The 27,208-nt window shown below is 47.2% G+C and overlaps 1 protein-coding gene across 4 annotated transcripts in view; it reads left to right on the forward strand.

Annotated features, from left to right (window-relative positions):
• The window catches only part of LOC135906157 (large proline-rich protein BAG6), a 231,625-nt gene that overhangs the window by 105,150 nt on the left and 99,267 nt on the right, over positions 1-27,208 (forward strand). For all 4 annotated transcript variants that reach the window (XM_065437392.1, XM_065437393.1, XM_065437391.1 and 1 more), the window contains 2 exons: positions 470-719; positions 13,533-13,819. In XM_065437392.1, coding sequence (XP_065293464.1) covers positions 470-719; positions 13,533-13,819 — 537 coding nt within the window. The remainder of the gene's footprint in view (positions 1-469; positions 720-13,532; positions 13,820-27,208) is intronic.

A 27,208-nucleotide genomic window follows, 5' to 3' on the forward strand; every position in this document is an offset into this window, starting at 1 on the left:
TACAGATCTCCTTTTTATTTGATTTGAGAATGTTCGACTTGATTTGCAATGGGTTTTACCATTTTTTTTTTTCGAAGATATTTTATTTGCGTTGTATTTTACTAACCACTCCCTTCGAATTCAAGTTCTGTTCAAATTGAAATAAGTCGCTTTGTATTTTTTAACATGCTTACTAGAGAGTGACAGTGAAAGTTCTGTGTCACTCAGGGAATTTTGCTAGTACAATCAGGGAAAACCTGGAAAACTCGGGGAACTTTGAAACGTCAGCTTGGTAGACACTGTGTTGGCACTAACTTCTACTTTGAGCCTAATACTGCAAACCAAAAATGCAATTTCAATCTATCTGCTGTGATGGTGAAGCAAGTCTTTTTTTCATGTGGCCTGCACCTTTCATTCTCACATTGGTCTCTTCATGTCGTGCCCAAAAAACTGTGAAGACAGCGCCTTTGACTTCATTTATTACTTGCAGGCGCCAACGCCTAGCAGCATATCTCCTACTACTGGAGGCGTTGGTCCCTTCAGCACTACGGGCCCTGCACTGCTGACAGCTCAAAGCCCAGTAGTGTTCATGGAGCTTGGACCAGGGTCTATCACCATTGACAGTATTTCCACGGCAGTGATCAATGACCTTCCCACACCCTTGGATCGTATTGTGGATCAACCTGAGAATACTATCCCTTCTGCTTCAACAGTTGAGGAGGGTCCCTCGAGCCAGCCTGGTAAGACAAAGCTACCGCACACATCTAGGCTTTGCCTACACTAGTTCTTACAGTGCATAGGATCTGCATGGTTTTAATACAGTTAAACCTGGATGTAACGAACCTATATGTAACGAATTCCTGGATTTAACGAAGTTTTTGAATTCCCCAACGCTGCTCCCATTGAAGCCCATGTATTTTCGACCTTGATGTAACGAACGCGTTGCGGCGGTTAGCCTTGATGTAACGAACTCCCAAAGCTGATCAGTCATTACTTTTTGCACTTTTAAGGAAAATTCGGCCGAAGAAATGCTCTAGATTATTGAATATTAATATTGTAAGGAGCCAGCAGCTACGCGAACGCCAGGGATTGCCGCGACCGAGCAAAGTTAGCGATGATGATGATGATGGCGGCAACTAGCGCCGCTCCGTGCCTAACGTAGCAGTCTTTTCAGGCTTTGCTTGTCTACCGTGACGCCAGGTGGCATTGGTATCGGCAGCTGATTTCTCTTTCAGATTTATTTTGTTTCGTATAGATTTGAGGACAAGCATTCTTATTTAGTGATTTTTATTTGTTTCAACGGCTTAGACGCACTTATGTGTAAGAATTCACTTGAAAAGCAACGCTGATAGCCGGTTCTTTCATTGCCAGGGCGCGGGAAGGGAGAGGGACGATGACGAACGACACTCCATGACAAACGACATGCGTCACTTTTTTTTCTTTCTCTATGGATGCGTTGCATTCGCCATTTTGAGTGTTGTCCTGCGTTCTGCACGTGTGCGTGTGTCAACTGTGCCCTGGTACTGGTTTGTCCGACTTGTTTTGGAGGTGCTAGGCCTGCCTGTCGGCGTGTAGTCGTGCGTCTCCGCTTCTAACTACGTCGTCGGTTGGTCGTGATGAGTTCTGCTGCCAGAAAACGAAAAGTTCTGTCTTTTGAAGACAAACTCGCAATTTTAAATGCTGTCTCCGCGGGCGAGAAGAAGAAGGACGTTGCCGCCCGTTTCAGCATTCCAGCGAGCACATTATCAACGATTTTGAGTGCGGAACACAGCATCAGAAACGCAGTGGAGTCGGGAACAAGCTCGAAGAAAAAAAGACTGAAGCTGTCCACATACACTGATGTGGACAAGGCAGTGTTCACATGGTTTTTGGACACGAGAGCCAGAAATGTACCCATAAGTGGTGCGATCTTGCAACAGAAGGCAAAGGATTTTGCGTGTATCTTGGGCCATGATGATTTCAAGGCAAGCAACGGGTGGCTGCAGGGATTTAAGAGCCGGCATGGTGTCGTCGGAAGAGTAATCAGCGGCGAATCTGCCTCCGCAGACAGCGATGCTGCTGCTTCGTGGGTGGCTGACGAGCTGCCTGGAATCCCGAGTCGCTTTGAGGCGGCTGATGTCTACAATGCCGACGAGACGGCTCTATTTTATCAGATGCTTCCGGGCCGCACGCTAGCGTTAAAAGGCGATGACTGCCGCGGTGGAAAGCAGAGCAAGCTCCGCATAACAATTCTGCTGTGTGCCAACCTCGACGGCACAGACAAGCGAGTCCCGCTAGTTGTCGGCAAAAGTGCCCGTCCCAGGTGTTTTAAGGGGACGAAGCGTATGCCCGTGAAGTATGTGGCGAATTCCAAAGCTTGGATGACTCGGCCAATATTTTCTGAGTGGTTGAAGGAATTTAACCAGGACGTCAAGCGGCAAGGCCGTCAAGTTTGCCTACTGCTGGACAATTGCTCGGCGCACCACGTCGAGGGCCTGCAGCTGTCGAACATCGAACTGCATTACTTCCCGGCCAACTGCACGTCTCTAATACAGCCCCTGGACAAAGGGGTCATTAACAGTTTTAAATGCTGTTACCGGCGCCGACTAATCCAGAAGATACTTCTCGACATCCGTCTGGAACGGGAGATGAAGATCGACATTTATCAAGCAGTCGAGATGCTTGCTGCCTCCTGGCAAGAGGTCAGGGCAGAAGTTATCGCGAATTGCTTTTTAAAGGCCGGAATAGCCAAAAACGCACGGGCTGGTGCCGACGAGGAAGAGGAGGAAGACCTTTCTACTCCGTCCGATGTGGCCGAAGCGTGGAACGAGCTATGCACTAACGGTGGTGTACCCGACGACGTTGAACTGACTGACTTTTTGTTTGCCGACAACGCCGCCGTGGCTACAGAAGAAATGTCTGATGCAGCAGTAGCTGAAAGCGTGCAAAATCCCGATGGCGGTGATGATGGTGCCTGTGAGGCAGATCCGTGTGACGTGCCTTCTGCAAAGGAGGTGATGAACGCAATGGACGTTATGCGCCGTTTCGTCGGCTCGCTCGACGATGAAGGAGCTCTACACGATTTAGCTTCTTTGGAGCGGCGTGTTGTGCCGTCACTTGTGCCGAAGAAGCAAGCGCAAATTACGCAGTTTTTTGGTGTAAAATAAATGCTTGAAGGGTGAGTTCACCTTCGCGGATATATTGAGCTATTTGGTTTCGTTTCTGCATCATTCGTACGAGCCTTCACGCGAAACCTGCATGTAACGAAAACCTGCATGTAACGAAAAATTGAAAGTGTCGTTCTTCATCGTCCCTCTCCCTTCCCGCGCCCTGGCAATGAAAGAACCGGCTATCAGCGTTGCTTTTCAAGTGAATTCTTACACATAAGTGCGTCTAAGCCGTTGAAACAAATAAAAATCACTAAATAAGAATGCTTGTCCTCAAATCTATACGAAACAAAATAAATCTGAAAGAGAAATCAGCTGCCGATACCAATGCCACCTGGCGTCACGGTAGACAAGCAAAGCCTGAAAAGACTGCTACGTTAGGCACGGAGCGGCGCTAGTTGCCGCCATCATCATCATCATCGCTAACTTTGCTCGGTCGCGGCAATCCCTGGCGTTCGCGTAGCTGCTGGCTCCTTACAATATTAATATTCAATAATCTAGAGCATTTCTTCGGCCGAATTTTCCTTAAAAGTGCAAAAAGTAATGACTGATCAGCTTTGGGAGTTCGTTACATCAAGGCTAACCGCCGCAACGCGTTCGTTACATCAAGGTCGAAAATACATGGGCTTCAATGGGGGCAGCGTTGGGGAATTCAAAAACTTCGTTAAATCCAGGAATTCGTTACATATAGGTTCGTTACATCCAGGTTTAACTGTACGTCTGAAGTGAAAACTACCCTATTCAGTCGAATCTAGGCCGGCCCCGATTCTAAGCGGACCCCCAAATGTCCGAAGCCAGAAAAAATTAAGACTTGCCTCGAATGTAGGCCGAACAAAAAAGTGAGGACAGTGGCCACAAAATGATAACAGCATTTATTTAATATGAACGTGCCGAGCTTAATCTACGTCATCGTCGCTGCTAGCTATATGCGCTTACGAATGCACGCTGCGTGCTGTGTCTGCGTGCCCGTGCATGCGCAGACACAGCCTGTACGCATCGAGACGTGCTGTGATCTCGGTGAACAGCTCCTCTGTTATCTCGCGCTTATCTTCCTTATAGCTGTCATCTCGTTGCGGCACATGCATGAAGCGTCTCCTGCTGCCCCCTCGAACGACAGACATTTTTATCATCGATGCTGAAGTTCCGTCTGGCTTGGACGTTTGGTGATCGGCTAACACAACTTCTCGTTTGAAAGCAGCAGCATAGTGGCATCGCCTGTTTGGTGCCATTAAAGGGAAGCTGAAAGGTTTTCCAGAAAAAATGAGTGAAGAGCAGCACGCCGTCGTTTTCAACCCTCTGAATTCGAAAATCGCATCGAAATTGAGTGAAAGAAAGCGCAAACATATTTTATTTCGACGAAAAGTGCAGCAGCAGACACGCCCAGCTCGCGCGCCTCGTTTCCGCCTGTGATTGGTCGGGCGCCTCGTGACGTCAACAATGGTTCGGCTTGCAGACAACGAGTGAATGCGACAGCCATCGCCTTGCTTGCAGCGCTGTCGCTGTCGCGTGCAAGATCACTTGTAAGGGGTTTATACTTGTACATACTACACGTACGTACATACTTGTACATACTGCACGTACGAGCTGATTGCGAAGAGCCGGCCTCTCCAAGAAGCAATAAATGCTGGTGCAAGCACTGCTTTCCACACGAACGAAGGCGAAGTGTTATGTTGAATTCCAATGGCGGAGTCGGAGCAAGTTTTTCTGCTCGTTTCAGAGCAAGTTTGTTCCAATGGCAGAGTGAGGGCGGGAGTAAGGTGTTCCAATGAGAGAGTCGGAGGGGATTCAGAGCGGGAGTCACTCTGTGGAGCAGAAAAAGACGCTCCGCCAAAATCGGCGGAGTGGTCCGAAACTCTGCGTTACGTATTTCCTTTACCATGTTTGTCTGCTGGGAGGCGCCACCGGTCACGACTCGCGAGGAAGCAAAAGCTGCTGCACGTTTGGCGAGATATCCATTCCGCACTTTTAAAAAAACAACAGGTGAACGGCGCTGAAGAGACAAGTGATCGGTGTGGCGGTGCTGGGAGCAAACAGCGGAAGGAAATGACAAGCAAGGTATCCTGGGTAACTCGGTGATAGAACTTCCGCTTCCGCCTTGCTCCGGCGGCGCAGGTTGTGTTCCACTCGCGATTTGGAGGCGTTGCTCTGCACCAGAGTAGAGTGCTCGCTTGCGGAGTCCGTCGGCTCCTCTGACTCCGCCATTGGAATTCAACATTAGTATCTCCTTGTGTTGTAAATGTTCTTTGGCGAGTATGTTTTTTGCTAAGCTGCATTCAGCGTTCCAGTGAGTACGTTTCCGGGCAAACAACTGTAGTGTTATGTTCCTGCATGCCTCCTGGTAGAACGTAAGCGGTGATGCGATCTTCAGAATTTGTGCGCTGCCCCAAAGCTGTCGGCAATCTACACAGATGGTTTAAACGCGGGAAAAGTTTACAGGTTGTTGTAGCACGTGTAGTATACAACCTTCATCAGCGCGCCATCCGCATGCTACTCGTAACCGGCGAATTCCGTCGGCTACGTGAGATGGTGGGTTTCTTATGTGTGCAAGAGAAGGGGGAGTGCAGCATCTTGGCGTAAGCAGGCTTTGCAACACATGCAAACTTTACGCTTGCACTGCGTTATGGTAGCTGCATGCAGGCTGTTTCACAACACACGCGCGAATAGAAAATTTGCGGCGCTTGGCGATGAAACTTGCATCAAGGGTGGGCGATAAACATGCACCTTCCGTTCAGCGGGCTAACAATTTTTTTTAGGAGAACCCAAAGCACGCATTATTGATAAACTCCGGTAGTAATCGTCACGGAAGTGGTTAGAGCACAACACTTGTTCTTGAGCGCTTGAAGTTGTTTCGCTTCACAGCAACCTCCCACTTAGCTGAAAGCTTCTTGTCTTGCAGGAACTAATGGAACATCGGAACATCGTCGCGGCCGCTGGTGTTCGTGCAAGCGTAGGCTGCACAGAACGCCGGCATGATCGGCCTACAAGTTCAATTGATGTTGCGCACATCAACTACCACTCCTATATACACTCAAATAAAGGAATGTAGGGTCGAGTGAAGCAGATTAGGACGGCACGCACACAGAAATAAGCACGGTCGCGGAGACTGCGAAGGAGCGGAACACCAGTGTTGACGTCGCTAAGCTGCGGTTTCCGGTCTCCGCTCGCATCGTCAGCGTCAGCAGCAGCGCGCGGCGCTCGACAGGGGGCGGAGCTACAGCGCAATTTTAACTGACGATTGCGTCGCTCCTAAGTAAAAAATCCCCCCCGAAATTTTACCTTCATGGTTTATAAGGTTCCCGCATCTGTATATGAGCGTCTTATTGAATTCTACAGACTCTTCAGCTTCCCTTTAAGATAACGCCACGCTGCACGCCAATACAACAGGCCAAAATGGAAACATCGCTCGTGTACTTCAGTTGGCTACTGGTACAGCTAGTAGTGGCTGCGATACTGACTTTCCTGGTTGGCGCTAGCTGTGCACCATATTTATCATTTTCAATTACAAACTGGCACATTTTAAAAAAAATCCTCGAATCTAAGCCGACCCTAGAGTTTGGTATATGCATACCTGCCAACCCTCCCGATTCGCCCAGGAGACTCCCAATCTTTGACTGAACTTTCCAATTGTACAATCACTGTCTTATATCTCCCGAAAAGTGGTCTCTGTTCGTGCAATAATGGTTTTTGCGAAACCGGCACCGCGGAATCTACAGCCACATCGTAATCGTCAGCATCCCCAACAACAGCCGCACTAGCACCATTGGTATCATCGACTAAGCAGCCGACTACGGGGCTTAGTAAGCCGACCAAAGCCAGAGCCAATGTAGCTCTTGCATTTCATGCATGCCTTCCCTCCATGGTGCATCTTGTTGCTGCTGCTTGGTTCTTTATTCTATGCTGCTTGTATGTATGATTAGTGTTAGTTAGGCCGTGTGTGTGCGGTGCACCATGTAAAGTTACAATCCTCGTGTACTTGATGCCATGGTGCTATCAAAGCCCAAGAAAAGGTATTCACAGAAGTTTTTGCGATCTTATACTTCTGAATTTCCGTCCTCTTTGACACCAAGAAAAGAACATTTTCCTTTTTGTATAACGTGTGGATGCGACGTCAGCGTGTCTCACGGTGGCAAATGCGACTTGAAATTGCACATTTCCGCGGCGAAGCATCAAAGCTCTGTTCGCACAGCTTAGCAGCAAGACAACATAGTGCACTTTCTCCGGAAAGACTGGGACGGCAGTGTGGAATGCCTGTTTCCGGGATTCTTCATTGAACACGACCTACCCCTTAGTGTCAACGACCACGTTTGGCCTCTTCTACGGAAAATGTTTCCGAAATGCGACGAGGCGAAGTGTTATGGATGTGGACGCAACTCTGAAACGCAACTCTGAAGAATGCGGAGGTGGCCAACCTGAACTTTATTTCACAGGCATCGCTCTCGAGTCTTCGTTTCTTTATTCAGTTTCCCTCAGCTGCTGCCCCGAGATTCCAATGAATCTGTTGAATACGCTTTAGATGCTCTCGAAGCTGAGTTTGCCCCACTACAGCCGTACAGTCTTCAAGTGGATATTCTGAATGGAGAAAGGTGGGACGTCCAGGGCTCTATGGTTGGAAAAATGAAAAACATTCGTAGAAAACATGTTTCACCAAGTTGCTAAGGTGATGCTCGATTTACCCGTGATACTGTATAGCAAGGCAGAGTGTGAGATTATATTTAGCACGGCGCGAAAAACTAGGACTGAATTCCGCTCGTCAAAGTGCAACACAACCCTCCAACACTGGCTGCTAGAGAAGGTTTGTCAGTCTGGACCATGTTTTGAGAAAAGCTACTCGGACAAATTTTTGAAGTGAGCAAGGTCTGCTACTGCAAGGTCCCTGCAAAAGGACTCATCGAACACTGCCTGAAAGTTTAAACGATTCCCCCACCCCCACCCCCCCGCGCGGTCCGACCGGAAGTTGAAACAGTGAATGCAACCCCCCCCCCCCCCTCCCCTGTGTGTGCGAAAGAAAAGTCTCCCGATTTTCGATCTCGCCAGGTTGGCAGATATGTATATGGTTATTTGAAGAAAATGCCAGTGGCCTAGATTCAAATAATTTTTTTTTTAAAGTAGCTTTACTTGCACTAGTTCAGATGCAATTTATATGCTTGCATGTTCTTTCTGTAAAAAAACAAATATACGGGTGAAACAGGACCATCAATGAATGTCAGGTTAAATGGACATCACATGGACACAGCTAAAAAGCTTTTCAAAGCCATTACCGAGGATTTCAACCAACCAGGTCACAACTTTTATGAACTTAAACTCTACATCCTACAGTCAAATTTTCGTTCTGCACAAGACAGAAAATACCGTATTTGCTCGCATAATGATTGCACTTGCGGAATGATTGCAGCCCTGAATTTTGTAGTCAAAATTCGATTTTTTTTTCTTTCCCGTGCAATGATCGCACCGCACCCTGAACTGGTCGGAGCGATATGTCGTGTGCTAAGTCTAGCTTAGGATGATCGCGCTTACCATCTGTCGAATACTGTCAAATGCTATGCGAAAAACTCTTGAAGGCATACCAAGCGGTCTGCACGAACCCAACATTCTTAAGCAGATGCTCCATTTCATTCATCACTTTCCACACTTCCATGGAAAAAAAAAAAGCTACAGCCAAACTTGCCTTGGCTTTATTATTTGTAGGCTTCATAATGGTTTTGGTCAACAACAACAACATAAAGGACGCCTTTCGATTTTTCTCGTCTGCACTTGTGGGCACACAAGTCGCAAGCGGCAACGATAGTGGCCACGTTTACACTGATACATTAGAAGTGTATCCTATTCATACGCTGACGCTTATAACGCAGCTAAAATAGTCGCCGATCCTTAGCGGAAACGTGCCCTATTAGGATAGCAGTGAAGACAAATGCCGCAGTTTCCGCAGCATGCCCGCCATGTTTTCTGTCGCTGGCAGCTAAGCGGGCCCATTTCTGTTTGTTTCCTCAAAGTGGACATGGCTACACTTTGCAGCAAGTTTGCGACAAACTTGCCGATATTAACAATATTATTCATTACTGATATGGAAGAAACTGTTCCAATGCGCATAATGTACTCGCAAGAAAAAAAATAATTACGTTCGGCGCGTTCGGCTTGCTCCGCTGACTGCCATTTTTGTTTTGGTGTCTCGCACTGACAGCAACAGCCATCTGCTTGTTGACCTGTTGTCATCCCGCAGCAATGCGGAATGAAAAAAGAAAATGTTTTTTTTCGTGGGAAATTTGAACTGCGTAATGATTGCACCCCCGAATTTGCGTCAAATTTTTTTTTTTTTTGACAAAAATGTGCGATCATTTCTTTATGTGAGTAAATATGGTGCAGAGAAGCATGCCTCATTCATAAGTTCAAGACATTGCAACCAATAGGCATAAACGTTTCAAACAGAGATTTAGAATCTATTCGCTATACTAAATTTCAAGCTATAGGCAACAGCAATTAGTTATTACAGCAAAGCTGCTATGGGCTCATTCCAATAGCCGTTTCAGTTGGCGATGGTGTCCAGTGGCAGCGGTAGCGGCAGTGGCGGCGGCCGCCTCTGCCGCCGCCTCGCCGTTGCCGCTGGTGTTTGGTGTTTGTAGCAGCTATAGCCAAGAATGAGAAAAAATGAAAGCGCAGTTCCCACCGGGATTGTACCGGGTCTGCTGCGTGGGAGTCGCATACTCTGCCACTTAGCCACACCAGCGCTTGCTAGCATTCCGCGTAAAAATGCTCTATAAACGTGTCCTATTGCACAAGGGGACACGCAGTGTCGTATGCACGCCGCGTAGCGTTGATGCGCACACATTTTGCATTGCAGTTGTATATTACACCAAGTAGAATGCCCTGTAGCAGATGCACAGGTAGCAGTACAAGGCAGTTAAGAAGGTTCAGCGAAGAAAAAAGTTAAAGGAGATGTATACAAGAAGGCTGAAAAAGATATTATGCACCTGATTAAATCAGGCTTGGCTAGGTGACTGTCACCGCCGAGCTTCAAAGGAGATGCCAATGAATCATTATCATTGTATCGTGCCACCTGCTTTGCGATGTGAGATGTGCTCTGCGTAGCATCTATATGTGCTCCCTTTGCATTGCAGTTGCATATTATTACACCAGGAGACACCTCTTGTAACGGTTGCATAAGTAGTTGTACAAGGTGAATAGGCAATTCTTGAGAAAGAAAAAGATTATTAAGATGTCTAAATATTAATGTAATAAAAAACATGTATGCTATACCTGATTAATTCAAGCAGGCTGGGTGTCTGTTTTTCACCATCCCGTTTCAAAGAAAATGCAATTAAATCATCATTATCATCATTAGCATCAGATCGTGCTATTTGACATGCGATGTGACATGTGCGCTGCGTAGCATCGATAAGTACAAACTTTGCATTGCAGTTCCGTTATATTCCACCACGTGCCCCAACACGTAGCAGTTGCATATAACATGCTTGCTGTGTGTAGCTGGACCTGGTTAACTCAAGCAGGCTAGGCGGCTATTTGTCACTACCCTGTTTCGAAAGGAATGCCAATAAACCATCATTATCATCGTCATCAATAGCAATGTACCGGGCCATGGATCAAGGGATGTGATATGGGCGCCATGTAGTCTGGATACCTGTGTTTACTCTTCGATAAATGTTATGGCGCCTCCTTGCAAAGTACAAACCGCTGCTGAAGAAGTGAATCGTAGAGCTACACATGCGGCTGCAACCAGGCAACATTGGGCTCAGCAGACCGCTGTGCAAAGAGCAGGACAAGCTGCAGCGCATGCCACAGCTTGCTGTTGACGCCGGGCGGACAGTTCAAATCCTTCTTGTGAAAACGATGTGAAGAAACCTCGCCGCGAAGACCCTGTAGCGCGTGGTGCAAAAGTGGAGCTCCTATGGAGCTGCTCCTCTAGCTTACACTGTGACTGACTGCTGCATGTACCACACAGGCATGTTATTTTTCTTCATTGGGTTGCTTAGTGGTCCTCCCTTTTTTTTAAAGCAAAGCTTTCTTTGCCTCTTCCTTTGACTTTCCCACTGCTGCTGCTGCTGATGTGGCTGCTGTGGCTGCTGCTGGGGCATCCAAGCGCTTCCAAGCCGCGAAAGTCGTTCAGAGCATGTGTATACGTGACAGGACCCAGTCAGATAAGAAAGGCAATGGGAGAAACTGTTGTCACCCCATGGTGTTGAATATGCACAATGCCCTCTGGAGCTCCCTGGGTGTCGCCACAGTAGCCTCTTGACAGCTGTAATTATCCGTGACTCCTCTCAGAAGCATTGCAGAAACTGCTGAGTGTCCCTTTCTACTAAGGTGGGAGTCCAGAGGAGACGTAGATAGAACTGTAGGGAGGAGGGAGGAGAAGAGGCAGTTCCCATACAAGGGAGGGGGGGGAGGTGACGTGAGAAGGCAAGGTAGCCCTACTACAGTGAAACCTCGTTAAACCGTAGTTGGCTGGAGCTCGGAAAAAGTACTTAACCTCCTAGCCGACATATCTTCGCGGTGGCAGCAGCGCTGCCGAGCAACTTCACATCCCATATGTCGCACACTGTAGTCAACAGCAGATCCCTGTCATGTGCCAGCGCCGACTTCTTCGCGTCACGTTCGACAGCACGAACGATGTCTAATTTTTCTTCTATGCTGAGCACCCGGCATCTTCTTTTCTCAGAGTTTTGGCATGACGCGAGCCCTCGTTTGCAAGATGCCACAACGCCATCTTAGAATAAAAAACCAACTTTATTATAGAATAAAGACAACGTTGTCTGGCACGGCATCGAAATGATGTTGATGTGGCTTCATGCTCAATCGCACAGGGCGCTTGGAGGCCGTTGTTCCGATAGACGGTTCCGATCTCTGAGGCTTGTTCTGCCGGGGCGACTCGATGGAGATGACGCACCACTGTGTTTGCACGACGGAAAGTGGAAACACTACGGGTTAACCGATACGTACGCGACAAGCTGGTACGGTTTATGCGGACACAAAACACATTATGCTCAATGGCCGCTGAGTCGGGGATTTGACTTTACTACTTTTAAAATGAAACTATTATTTAAGTGAGTACAGTTTAGCAAGGTTTTACTGTACTATACAAACGTGGTTGCGGGGAAACAGGATAAGCTTAAATTCAAGGTATGGTACAGTACGTTGCTGCTATTTCTGAAAAATAAACACCATGCAAATATGTAAAGCGGACAAACTATGCAGACCATGCAGAAGCAGAGCCGCATTAATTAAAGCGCACCACAGGGTCCAGGTGACCCTACGACATTACAGAGGTGGTCGACCATCAAATCAATACTTCTGTGCCTGCCGCACTAGCTTTGCAGCTATGGCATTGCTAGAGGTTGCGGATTTGATCTCAACCGCAGCGACCGCATATCGACGGGTGCGAAATAGAAAACGCACGTGCACTTAGATTTTGGGACATGTTAAAGATAATCCAGAGTCCGCCACTACGGCATGCTTCATAATCCGATTGTAGTTTTGTGCGTACAGCCCCATAATCCAGTTCAAGTTTAATATTTCTGCCCCGGTATGATGTGCTATGCGAGTCAATGACAATGCTCAACCCTCTCAGAGGTTCTGAAATATGGTGCACAACAACGCCTCAAGCAAACACCTCTCCCTGTGTGTTCTGTGTACTACGCAGACAAATAGCAGTGATGCATGCAAGGTAACATTTAACATAAGCTCACCACTATCGTGTTACACTAAACATTAAAGAAATTAAGCTTTATCCATTAACATCACCGCTAATTATCGTCAGTCAAAGCATCTGGCACGGAAAGCTTCGCTTACATCGATTCCCACAGTGCGTGGGATCCGTATAATTTTCTCTAGTTTACATATTGAATTCATTTGAGTAATTTTTTACCACGAGCACTATTTTCTGCTGCTTCTTTTATTTGCTGTTTCAAAGAGACAAAAGCTCACTGACCTCCAGTGGAGCAGATAATCCCATGATCCCCCCCTCTTCGTCGTCCAGGCATTTTCTACGAAAAAAAGTGCGGTCAGCTGACACGCGGCACTACCGCACATTCCCACACCTTCGTTGAATAGTACCCCTTTCTTAGCAATTCTACATCCTCGCTGCTAACACATCCTCGCTGCTAACACATCCTCGATCATTGCCTCGCCCACACAGCTCACATCCTCTCCCCTTTAGAAGAATTCTACCTATTTTACTACCCTCAGGAAAGCATACGTTGCTTTCAAAAAGACAAGTCCACTTGTCAAAACGTTGGCTCCCGCTTTTGCCTTGTTCTCGTTTTGCTCGTCTTTAGTCGCACTTGGAGCTTTCAGATGACTATTGCTGACTGTAAATTTGGGACCTGCTTCTGCAAATGTCCCTATGTATTACTGCTGTGTACCTAAAATAAAGATAGATTGATTCTTGTGATGCAGGTTCGGCAAGCTCCCAAACTCGTGCACAAACAACAGGAGCAGCAACAGTGACTACGTCATCCGGAACAACCGGCACTCGTGCATCACCAGGGCCATTCAGGGGCCTAGCACCACTGAGCTTTCCATTGGGCACAGCCCTTGGGGGAGCATTAGGCAGCTCATTTGATCCCTGCCTTCCATGCAATTCTTTCTGGACACACATGAGTCAGGGTGGCACAGGCCACCTGGTGGGCAGCGGAGGTAATACCAGCCAGGGTGCCCGGCCTGCACCACAGGGACCAACGCAGGTAAAACCCCTTATGATTGTATCTGAATTGGTGCAGTAAAACCTCCGTAATGGTTAATTGGGAATCCCGAATTATTTGTAGAATGTCTGTGGTCCTGAATTTCTTATGTAAATTTATACGGATAACTTGAGCAACCAGCCTGCTGCTTCTCAGTTAAACCTTTGAGGGTATTCCTTATACATGTGCAGCACCAATATTATGTTTGATATTTCGTGCGTATTTGGCACCACATGTTGTAGAGATGTGCAACGATCTCTGTGGAGTCTCCCAAAGAGTTTTAAAATTGTTTCTGCTGACTAGTGCGAACAACTAATCTTGTTTACCTCCAAGTGCTTGATCATATGGTTGTGCATGTCATCTGCTACCTCCAAGGCGTGTGTGGAGGAGATGCAATCGATTGCTACTGCTATTGCATTTATGGTAGCCCTGCTCAATCAAAGTTCAGAGATACTAATCGGTTTTATTTTTCTTTGCCTTAGGTTGCGGTTTGTGTATTGCCGTACACTAGGGGAGGCACAGTAGTGATTTCAGCATGTCTGCGCGTGGCGCCTCTTCTCGTGGCAACTTCTGAAGCCTTTCTTCTGCCTCATTTCTGATGTGTTTGTGCTTCTGATGAAACATATCTTTGGGACATCAAATTGATAGCCATAAATTTGGGTAGACATCTTTCTCACCCTCTTACTGTATACCGTATTTACTCGCATAATGATCGCACTCGCGTAATGATCGCACCCCTAAAATTTGTCGTCAAAATTCGATTTTTTTTATTTCCCGCGTAATGATCGCACCCCGAACTTGCCGCAGCGATATGTCGTGTGCTAAGTCTAGCGAATAATGATCGCGCTTACCACCTGTCGATCGCTACGCGAACGACTCTTCAAGACAAGCCAAGCGGCCTGCACGCACTAAACATTCTTAAGTAGATGCCTCATTTCATTACTCTCATCACTTTCCGCACTTCCATGACAAAATGAGGTACAACCAAACTTGCCTTTATTATGGGTTGGCTTTATAATGGCTGATGTCAACAAAAACAATAAAGGCGCATTTCGATTCTTTTTATCTGCTTTTGCACTCGTGAGCACGCAACAAATCGCGCGCGGCAATGATAGTAGCCACGTTTACTCTGATACGTTAAAAGTGTACCCTATTCATACGCCGACGCTTGTAACACGGCTAAGATATTCGCCCACCCTTAGTGGAAAGTAGTGAAGACAGATGCCGCAGTTTCCGCAGCATGCCCGTCATGTGTTTCTGTCACTGGCAGCTAAGCGCGCCCACCTATTTCTGTCCCCTCAAAGTGGACATGGCTACGTTATTGCCGCAAACTTGCCTATATTAACGATATTATTCATCACTAATACGGAAGAAACTGTTTCAATGCACGTAATGTACTCACGAGAAGAAAAAAAAAATCGCGTTCGGCGCGTTCGGCTCGCTCCGCTAGCCGCCATTTTTGTTTTGGTGTCCCGCACCCGCAATCTCGCATCCCGCAGCAAACGCGGACGAAAAAAAAATTTTTTTTTTTCCCGGGACATTTAACCCGCGTAATGATCGCACCCCTGAATTTGCTTCAATTTTTCTGACAAAAAAAGTGCGATCATTATGCGAGTAAATACGGTATTATATTTGTGTGTATATTGTTTGTGCAAGTAAAGTGTCTTTGAGACAAAATTTTGCTTGCAATATACTTTTTTTTTCTGTATTCATGAGTTTCAGTAATTTCCTACTACAGTTGCTGACTGATCTTCTGAACCTCGTGGGGACCGAAAATAGTCCGAAAAACGTAACAGTCCGAAAAATTCGCTCAGCCAAAAAAATAAAATTTCATAGGCTGAAATCAGCTTAAAACAAAATCTCAAATAATGCCCTGCCTCATACTGCACTTGGAGGTGATCAGGTTTGCTTAGATTTGCACAACAGTGACATTGTCTGCATATACAGTCTCCAAGAGTGTCACCGTGTTGGTGATCTCTGCCAACTGAAATCGCCACAAAGATCAAAGGAACAAGCCATGTTTATTCGCACCACTTCTCTCTCGCGAAGGCACAGGAGATGGCACTGCGCACAGAAATGCAAAGCCACCCAGACACACAAAGCTGTGACAATGTATCCACGACACACACCATGTGCAGAATGGCGACCAAAACTTTATAAAAAACATTGCGAGGGTGCCGGGCCAACGCCAGGTGGCATATAGTCGCAGGCACGAGACAATAAGCAACTGTGTGGAGTAGCAGACACGGTACGGCAGCCACGGTACGGCAGGCACAGTACGGCAGGCAACGGTGTGTGGCGGGAAGGGAGAACATGGAAGGCGTGTGTGCACAGTCGGTAAGCGGGGAGCACACAACAACGAACGGAGTGAGTGAAATAATTGGCAGAGCAATCCGTGTGCGGTGCGGCGGGATGGAACACAGACTGCGTGTGTATGCATGCGCCAAGGATTTCCTGAAAAAAAGAATTTACTTGACAAGTGGGGGCTTGTTCGACTGGACCTAACATGGAGAAGCGAGGATCATCTAGTGCCACCCAGCCAGTTACGCAGCCTCTCCTGCCTTTCTCGATCATCCAAATACTGTTGGCTTCGACCTCTGGGACTACAATGGAAAGGGAGAGACTCGCGGCTGATAAAGCTCACATTCTGCGCACCACGCCGCTCAATGACATGATTAGGCCTGACGAGACAACCGCATGGCTAGGCCCAATGGGACAACCGGTGCAGGGCCAGCGCTCAACATCAAAGGTGCGCTCGTCCCACTCCCGAAATTCAGTGGCTACCAGAGCCGACACTTGCCGCAAGACTTTCTGGAGAAGTACTCGGAGTACTGCGATATTGCGGGGATCCTCCCTGACTGCCGTTAGCAGTTGCTTCCAGCAGCGTTGGAGGGGTTAGCCAAACAACGGTGGCGCTTCTCAGGTGCGCACTCCAACTGGCAGTCCTTTGCGTCCGAATTTACGGTGGACTTTACCACCGTTGACTACAAGTTTAAACTAAAAGCAGAGCTAGATCAGCGCACTCAGCATCCGGCAGAAAACCTCAAGCAGTTCATTCACGTCATTGCCGAATACCGTATTTACTCGCATAATGATCGCACCCCTGAATTTTATCGTCAAAATTTGATTTTTTTGATTTCCCATGTAATGATCCCACCCCAAACATCCCGCAGCGATATGTCGTGTGCCAAGTCTAGCTAATAATGATCGCGCTTACCATCTGTCGAATGCTACACGAAGGACTCTTCAAGACAAACCATGCAATCTGCACGCACCAAGCATTCTTAAGCAGATGCCCCATTTCATTCCTTTCATCACTTTCCACACTTCCATGACAAAAAAAAGCTACAACCAAACTTGCCTTTATTATGTGTAGGCTTTATAATTGTTGTGGTCAACAACAACAAAAAAGGCGCCTTTCGATTCTTCAAGTCTGCACTCGTGGGCATGCAACAAATCGCGAGCGGCAACGATAGCAGCCACGTTTACACTGATACGTTAGAAGTGTGCCCTATTCGACACCAACACAGCTAAGATATTTGCCCATCCTTAGCGGAAACGTGCCATATTAGGATAGTAGTGAAGACAAATGCCGCAGTTTCCGCAGCATGCCCGCCATGTGTTTCTATGTCACTGGCAGCTATGCGCACCCTGAAATGGTTGGGGTCGGGCATGAAATAGATGGTAGCTGGCCCATGCCGTCGTCCAGCTCATCCACACTGAGGACGTTGTTGAAGAGAAGGGACTTTTCTCATCGAGAACGAGGAATATGGGATTTATTTACAGTATCTACATGAGAATGTTACGGTTCATCAGTCTAGCATGACTGAAAGAGAATGCACACTCAGCAGCCGCGCAACAGCTCCTTATAAAAACTGTCCTCCCTAGATCCCTAGGTGAGGGAAAACGGCTGTGCGACCATCGACCAATTCGGAGTGCCCAAAGTCATCGTAGCTGATCTGCCTTTGAGGGGGGCACTCACTCACGCACTCACTTCCACACAGGTTTCACTGACCACGCCGAGGTGAGAGGGTTCTCGCTGACAGAGGTCTTGACCCGAGCAGGTGCCTCTTTATCCCAGAGTTGACCCTGCAGTCAGTGGCCGCCGTGTCTGTTCATTGACTGACGACTTCTAAGACCCATGCGATGGCGCCGCAAAACACCTTCTTCCAGGAGTCCCGCCGCTTCAAACAAACCATGATGGTGACAGCGAATCCACTAACAATACCTGGTTCGCCGACTGCGTGTATACATTCCGGCGCTGTTCGGTTGGGGACTGTCGTAGTGTCGTCCTTAGAAAGCGAGTTGCCGCAGTAGACATGGTGGCGCCGTTCACCTGTTGATTGGGCGCATCGTTGTTTTCACAAAGTGAGTCATCACAGCGGGCCAGGCAGGTTTCGTCGGTCGCTTCTCCTCTAGTTCACCAGCCTCTGCAGGCCGTTTGTAACAGCTCCTCCAGGGCCCGGAAAATCTCGCCTGGCCAGTGCTGATAACCCCTGGGCAGGAAGAGAATGGCTGGTGGCAAAGGGGGGGATGTCTTGGCTTGCAGCGACCAGCTGTGAAATGATGACACCGCCCTAAAACATCCAACAAGGACAGGCAACTACAAAACGAACCCCACAACACGGCTCTGTGCCGAGATGACGTATCTTGGATCTCACTTTAGACCTGCTAGGCTTAAAGAAACAACAACATAAGTGCAGAAACAACAAATGCTGCATTTCGCTACGCCAATTTATGAATGAATTTTGTGCGAACAAATTGAGCAATCATGGAGGGAGTCCTGCTAAATGAGAGGGGATCTTCATGGCTTAAGGCTTAAGGGGACACTGCTATATAAATAATCTTCTTTATTTTCCCATATATACTAATCTAATTTGCCGGTATTATTGATATTTTCGCACAGATTTCAAATATGTACTTAGTTTTGGTGTAGCTCAATTAGTTTTTAAGGTAATTAAGATTTAATTCCCTTTGCAGCCTCAATTAAAAATAAATTGCACAATAAAAAATTATTTGTAAGGCATGGTGAGATAGCATAAGGAGCAAGGATTGAAGTACAGTGCAGTCCGCTTATAATGATACCACATATAACGATATATCGATTATAACGATGGGTCGACATGAGAGTGTCATTTTATGCATTAGGTCTATGGGGAAAAAAACCATTTATAACGATAGGTTATTCACTGCATATCGGATATAATGATCAAAATTTTGCCGTCTGGACAGCGTTTTTTGTGCCAAATAATCGTAACGTTTGTGTTGCTTAGTTCCCTGAAACGAACAATGTCGAGACGAGGCGATGTTTACCTCCGTAAGTTCGTATCTGCCGCCATTACTGTGCAGCGTGACCCGCCCTGCCCCCGCGCACCGGAGAATAGCTGAGTAGGCGCAGCGCGCCACAAGATGGCGCTAGCGGCTTCATGCGCGTCGGCCAGAGTCGCTCCGAAAGAGAGAGAAAAAAAAGCGACAAGCAAAGCGGCGCGGTGGCGCCCGTCCCGCATCTCTCTCTCTCGCGATAGCAGGCTGACGCCACCGAAGCAGCGTACAACCAACGGTTCAACCCAGTTCGAAGATGGCGCCGACAAAGCACAAAGCTGTATCGCTTGATATGAAGATGGATATATTGCAGGACTCTCGATGCGGCTTCAGGTGAGCGCCCTTGTGAAGAAGTATGAGCTCGCCCAGTTAACCATCTTGAAATCCGGGAGCACCGCGATTGTGAAGGCAGGAGCTATCAGCGGCCATGCCGATCAGCGGAAAAGGGGTTAGAGACCCTTTGTACACCAATGTTGAAGAGGCGCTTTACCAGTTGTTCATCACCAATTGCTTCAAAAAGCCGGGCTTTGTGCATAAGGACGAACTTCCCCAACCCACTGAGACCAACACGGTGGAAGCTGCTGACATAACCGAGCTCTGGGAGCTCGTTCCTACTGGTGACACAGGTGGTGCGTCGAAGGAGGAGTTTTTGACTGCAGACAGTGCTGCCTTGTTCTGCGATGAGGTCACCGACGAGGCGATCACCGAAGATGTGGTGTCTCGACAGGCGGCAAAGTTCTGCGACGGTGGCGACGGCAGCAGCAACAGTGACGAGAGTGACAGTGGCTCCTTGACCCCGACCTTGATGTCCACGCAAAGTGCACTGTCGTTGATCGACTCCTTAATTGATTTTATGCATGCTAAAGGATTGCCGCCAGTGTTCGCGCAGCAGCTGGAATCCATGCACACCGCGGTTGTGAAGCTGAAGCTGCCGCAAAAGCAAGTGCGATTTCGAATTATTTCGGCACGCCTAAGCCTTGACACGATCATTGGCGCTAGAAATAAAGTTTGTTTTTCACGACCTGCTTTCTACATCATCTATTCTTTAGAGCAAATAGCGAATTCGAAGCTGCAAAGGTATGTTCCGCCTTTTTTTTTAAACTGCAGTCCAGATATAGCGATCACCGGTTATAACGATCATATTTTTCGTCTTTCTCAATATCGTTATAAGTGGACTGCGCTGTATAGCAAACATTTTTTTTATGTGACCATTAATAGAGACTTTACAGCCCATTGAATGTAAGCCCACTACATGTGGCAACCATGTGGCACAAAATGTGGCAAAATAATGAATTTCTGAAATGAAGGGTAAGAAATCTGCTTGCTATCTTTCATAGAGTACACATTAGACTTCATTCTGCAAAAAGAATTTCAGTTCCCACTGTTCTAGCTGTTGAGATATCGAGGCCTCAATATTGCATGGAGCCAAAAATTTGTGTTTTGAGAAAAATGCCAATAACAGACACAATATTTAATGAAAATTAACAGATGTGTTGCACATATTTGCACATGTACATTCCTGATAAGCACCAGGAATGTAGTCTAATTGCCTGCTGCTGTTTAAATGTCGTCTCTTCATTGCCCCTTGAACACTGTCGGCCAAGGAATGACTCACTTCTTCGGCTGCACGAATTGCTGCAGGGCTCAATTTTTTTTCATGTAGTTCCGCCACATCTTGTTGTGGAGGCCGCGGTTGGAAATGTTCATCACCGAAAAAATATCATTAAGTGCTGTCTGCTGGTTCCCAATGCACTGCATAGCACGCGCTGCCACATATTTACAACGAACAGGTTCACCATCTGATCGCCGTTACGCACGGCGAGCTCCACGCGGATGCGATGTCTCCGCAGTTGGAACATGACAGCGTAGGTTTCACAGCGAAACCGTATTCTCGCTCACATTTCTTGAACCCAACGTTGCCGCTATCACACTCTGTGCACTCTGCAGACCTCAAAAGCTGGTTTTGCAGATCCAAATTGATGATCGTGAATGCCGTCTCATCAAGTGCACTGTCGACCACGCCGCTGTCTCAGTTAAAACGATCCGATTTCCGCTTCGTCGCTGCCATTGACGCGAGTTCGTGGAGTTTTTCCTCAGTTCGAATCCTGTTCTGCTCCATATCGGAAGGCTGCAGCATCACTGTGTCACGGCGGACGTGGCCGCTGTCGGCTTCGCGAGCTGGCGTACATGCTGGACCCACGCCATTGTCGCAAACTTCCACTCGATGTAGCCTCTACATCGCCCTCGCCGCATCTTGTGGAAGTGCGGCGACCTTTAACATTTCCAACCATCGATTTCTTCCGCTTTTTGCCGAATTTGTTCAGCACATGAAACTTTCTCGATGACCCGGGCGTTGTTGCGTTTCTCAGTCGCTGCAAGCACTTTTTCATAATGGCGTCTCAGCGCGACGGCGGCGCGCGGGCCGGCTCGCTTAGCAGACGACACCAGCCAGCTCCGCCAATCGGGTGGCGCAGTTTTTTCACATGGGCTCATTCAGCCAGTAGGGAACAAATAATGTGCTTTTCTTTATTGATTTATTTTGCACCATCCAATAGTTAAAACTGAGTGGCGGTGTTGGGAAACTTAAGCAGAAAGACGGCTCTTTCAAACGAGACCAAGATGGCGGCGATGGGCAGCGTGAAACGGCAGCTGTGCAATGGGAAGAAACGGCCATTTTGGGGTTCATTTTGGCTGGAATTCAGCCGGAACTCATTGTGCAAATTATTATTTCCCTTAAAATACTGATTCTAGAATCGAGAAACTTGGCAGATAGGTAGAAAAATAGTTGTAGATTTCGTGTTATCATGAAGTTATCATGAAGTGTTATCGAAAGTAACAGTTCCAAAATTTAGATTTTTTCAAGATTTTTTGGTTTTTAAGACCCGTGACAAAATTCACAATAAAAACCCCAAAATTTAGGCGGAATCCCTGAATGCAGAATTCAAATTGGCCTATTGAAACCATCCGCATTGCTATGCAAATTTCCCTTCTTATATCTAACGCAGAAGTTGTACTCTTGGAGAGTGAGGCTCCATCGGAGGAAGCGGCCAGTTTTGTTTGATGTTTGATTGAGCCACGTCAGAGGACAGTGGTCAGTCTCGAAGATGAACCTCGCTCCGTACAAGTATCGCGACAACTTCTGGACTGCCCAAACTAAGCAAGCACATTGCTTCTCTGAAGAGCTGTAGGCTTCCTCTCTGACAGTTAGTTTACAGCTGGCATAGAGAATAGGATAGAGATTGCACCGAGAGGAAGCCTCACTTCTATATCGAATAAGGACAGGATCTGCTAATACACTTGCCTGGTTATTTAAAACGGGGCGAATCAATTCTCCGAACTGTACAGCATGCAACGAGGCAGGAGACATTGAGCACTTTTTGTGGTCCTGCCAGCAATTCCAAGATGAAAGAGACACTCTCCTGAAGAATCTGCAAAACAAGGACCTTCCGCATGCGCGCCTGCAACACCTTATATTTCCCGAGGGATTAGTTATAGCCCGCAAAGAAACTTCACGTCTTCTCATCGAATTTTTAAGAGAGATTGGTTTGATAGACATATGGTGAAATCCTTCAACGGTATTGTGAGAGACGCTCGGGCAGAGCAATTGCCGGCCTTGTTCGCCAGGCTAAACCCGCCTGGTGCTACAATTCACCACCACCACCACTCATTATTGTCGCCGACCTGACTGTGTACCACGGCCATACTTTTGTCACTTCCGTCGCACTGAACTATGAATTCCGTTGTGTAGTCTGGCGCACGAAGCACAGGACGAGAAACCAATAGCGTTTTCAAACCTTGGAAAGCATTCTCTTTGTCCTTATCCCAGTGCACGTTACTCGGTGCTCCCTTTCGGAGGGCGTTCGTGTAAGGGCTTGCTATTTGCGAGTAATTCGGGATGTACCGTTGACAGTACCCCAAAAGTCCCAAAAATTAACAAATGTCTGTTTTCGTGCGTGGCTGTGAAAGTTCTCCAATCGCAGCTGTTTTCAGCTCGGCCGGCCATCTCGTGCCCTAGCAGACAACATGGCCGAGATAAGTAACCTGCGAACAGCCAAACATACGCTTTTTCACCTTCACCATTAAGCCTGCTTCCCTCAACCGTGAGAACACCTGTTTGAGGGGCGATATGTGTTGTTCCCAGCTGTCCGAAAAAATTGCTACATCATCAAGATATGGCAAGGTGAACTCTTGCAAGTCTTTGAGGACAATATCTATTAACTTAGAGAAGCTAAACGGTGCGTTCTTCAGCCCGAAGCCAAGGGCGAGAGTGCGAAAAGTGCCTACAGGTGAGATGAATGCGGCAGTTAACTCTTTCGCTACCACGCCTATTCAAATCGATCAATTTGATCGACTCATCAGTTCTGGAATCTCAATTCTGGAAGAAGAGCCTAGTTATTGCACTAAAGAGGACTGCTATGTGCATGTCTTGGTGCTCAGTATAAAATGTGTTGAAAGTTTCATTGGAAGTTTGGAAAAAACAGTGATGTTTTCTGAAGCCTCATTTTCCTTCAAACTACTCATGAATGTCTTGTGAATAGGGTACTATTCGAGTCTTTGCTATATAGTACTCATGTCGCTTTAAGGGTTTGGTTGCAGTAGGTAAGCTGATTCCTTAGGTTCTGCAGTGAGGCAAACCTTCGGAATGAAACCATGTACATAGGTATCTCAATACTAATGTTTGCTGAATTCTTAAAAAATGCAGTATCACTTTCCAAGTTCTATCAAGCATGTCCCCGCTTTGACTATTTCAGCATCCCGTGCTGCTTGCAAGTGTACTTGCATGTGCCTATGTTAATTGAAGCCATACTTGTCAAACAATGCCTTACTAAAGGCTCATGAACTTGGGTCTGTTCTCATGAGGGGAAAATCTACAGCAGAATCTACCTAAATGTCATTGTAGATGCCTTTGTAATTGAACATCAGAACAGGCAGCTTTGCCTGGACTGAATTCGGGAACACCTTGGTAGTCCTAAGCACAGATAGCAGAATATAAAGCTGACACTCATGTGATATTGCATGTAAGATAGCAAAGAAAGACCCACCGGTGTTGCTTATTGGCTATGGTGTTGGGCTATTAAGCGCAAGGTCACTTGATTAAGCGCTAGGTCACTTGGCCACGGCAGCCACATTTCGATGAGGGCAAAATGTGAAAACACCCATACACTTAAATTTAGGTGCACGTTAAAGAACCCTAGGTGATCCAAATTTCTGGAGTCCCCCACTATGGCGGGCCTCGTAATCAGATCGTGGTTTTGGCACATAAAACTCTACAATTAAATTTTTTTAATAGCATAGAAAGAGTTAAAAATGCGAACATCCTTGATGGCTAATTCACTGACTGGTGTTTCTGAAGGCAACTGTGATTTTAGCTTGCCATTCTTCATTATTTTACTGTCACTTTTTTATTGTCGCAGCCATTGGCTCATTACCCCTGACTCCTTGAAATTTTACTGCCGCCTACTGTGATAATCCCAATACTGTCCTTGCTCAGGACAAAGTAGCCATATCCTGTGAACAATATCATGGCCATGCAGGAATGAGATCACTGTTACAGCCTGTTCAGTCGTTGCCTTTACTCTCCTCTGCTGCAGCAGATGCAGGGAAGCAGAATGCCAGCCCCAGGTCTAGAGTAGGAATGGGCTGCTTGCTGCCGTAAGACATGGTGCGACAGTGTTAAAGGCTAGGGAGCCTTTATGCAAGTCTTGTACAGTGCTTGCATGTAGGCTTCCTAAAAATAATCATTTGTCCAAAAATAAATCGGAATCTATGTATGTCTGAGATATCAGAAAAGGGTGAAGCCCATCAAAATGTGAATAGCCATAATGAAAACAAATTTTATCCAGCATATTAATTGAAGCAAATGGTAGAGAAAATACATTCTTTGACCACTCACCTGGTGGTTCACTGAAAATGAATGTTATAGTCTCAGGTATTTTCTGTTAGGCTCCACATAGTATAATCCTTTATTTTTGTGAATTGACTAAAACAACATGAGCAAACTTTTCCAGATTCATGTTCGCAGTGTGTTCCTTGTGGCTTTAAGCAGGGGTAACCACACAATGGGCTTCTTCGATTTTCCACTTCTGGCTACCCGCGGGCTGCCAGAACCTGCCAGGACGATTTTGGTCTGGCTGCTCCCTGGAAGTTCTCTGGCTAGCAGACGACTAAAAGAGGCGATGGGCACTCGCCGCCATCTTTACGGGGACTTCACAGATTGCAACGCGGGCACTTGAGGACTTAAATTTACCTCGCTCAGCCAACTGTCTACGGTCATCTTCGGATTTCCTTACTTCTAGCGTTATCTTCTTAGGTGCTAATGCTCCGTTCTGCATCGCGAAGCGGTGTGATACGAGCCGTGGTGAACCGTTTGAAGCTTTTGTGTGTGTGTCCCCTGATTGCTTCTTCGCGGCGGTGAACAGCGTGCCGCGCTCTCATGTGTGCATGAATGAATGAATTCATGTTATCTGCATCGTGTTCCACGCAAGTCATAGACGCTCATTCACACATTGCGGTACATTTTGGGTTCGTATTTCTCTGGTGGCCCCGCCGTGGTTGCTCAGTGGCTATGGTGTTAGGCTGCTGAGCACGAGGTCGCGGGATCGAATCCCGGCCACGGCGGCCGCATTTCGATGGGGGCGAAATGCGAAAACACCCGTGTACTTAGATTTAGGTGCACGTTAAAGAACCCCAGGTGGTCAAAATTTCCGGAGTCCCCCACTACGGCGTGCCTCATAATCAGAAAGTGGTTTTGGCACGTAAAACCCCATATATTATTATTCTCTGGTGGCGTTCCTTTTGACATATCTCGCGTATGTATATCTCTCCTTTCTCTGCAGTTAGCGAAGGCTTTGGAGCTAGCCCGTGTTCGCTCCGTCTCTCCGTCGTGTGCTTAGGTGGCAGCTCGAAACCGATATGTGTTTGAACTGCAGGCCATTGATCTAACAATACACTGATTGCACTCGATACATTTAGACACACGTACATTGGCTTATTGCTCTCATGATTGTGACCAATGTTTTTTTTCGTGTGGAACGTTTTGCTGGTCACAGGCGACGGGCATTTTCACGCGCCAGCTGCGTCCCCAGCTCCTTAAATGAGAAGCACCATCAGCCGCAACAAACTTCCTGAAATCGAAGCCCAAGCAGGTCGGCGCGAAATTTTATGCGTAAGAGACGCACCCGATAACCTGCGATTTCGCGTCTTGTCATCCGCCGCGTCGGAGGCCATCTGTTGCGCTGCGCAAAGCGAGGTTGGCTGAGTACGCATCCTGCGCCGAGTCGCGCGAAAGTGATCGTATCCCTGAATGCAACTATATATTTTCAAGCTGGCAACGCATAAATGGGCCGACTACGCCGAGCGCGCGCCGGCCTCGCCCGGCGCTGCCATGCTGGTAGCATGTTTGCATTTGGCCAGCTGTACCGGCGTTCGATTTTGCAAACTTCGGGCAGGTTCAGGTTGTCTTGGGATCCCAGCCCACATGACTTCCTGTCAGAACCGGAACTAGCCGGCTGCCATCTGGCTGCCAGCGTGCGGCCAGAACTCAGAAAATCGAAGAGGCCCAATGAAAGGCAGAATGTCAGCCTTCAGCCCTGCGGAAACAGAGCATGTCTATTTTCAGTAGGGACTTCACAGCGCATTCCTGTGCAATCAGTTAAAATAATCCAGAGTTGAGTGTCAAGAGTCTCGCATCTACTATTCTCTGCAGCACAAAACAGAACACACCACAAAGGCATAGCACAAGGAGCAAGCACAATCATGGTATCTTCAGAGGCATATGCTATAAACGTTGGTATGCTAAACACATTTTTAGGCATGCAACTCGGAGGACAAAAAACGCAGATGTAGTTGAGAATCACAGTGCTCTTGCATTGCAGTTTCAAGAAGCCCAAATATCTACTCGAGATAAAGAGCTGACAAATTTTACCCACTGCTAACTGCACAAGGGAGAATGCTTCGCTGGCCATAAAGTGACCGTGCACACTACTCAACAGCATTGAGTAAAAGTCTGGCACAAGGCGCATTTCTCACTTGTAAAATTTGGAAAAGCAGGTGCAACCGCAATTGTCCCAC

This window comes from Dermacentor albipictus, chromosome 1 (genome assembly GCF_038994185.2).
Source record: "Dermacentor albipictus isolate Rhodes 1998 colony chromosome 1, USDA_Dalb.pri_finalv2, whole genome shotgun sequence".
Lineage (NCBI taxonomy): Eukaryota > Metazoa > Arthropoda > Arachnida > Ixodida > Ixodidae > Dermacentor > Dermacentor albipictus.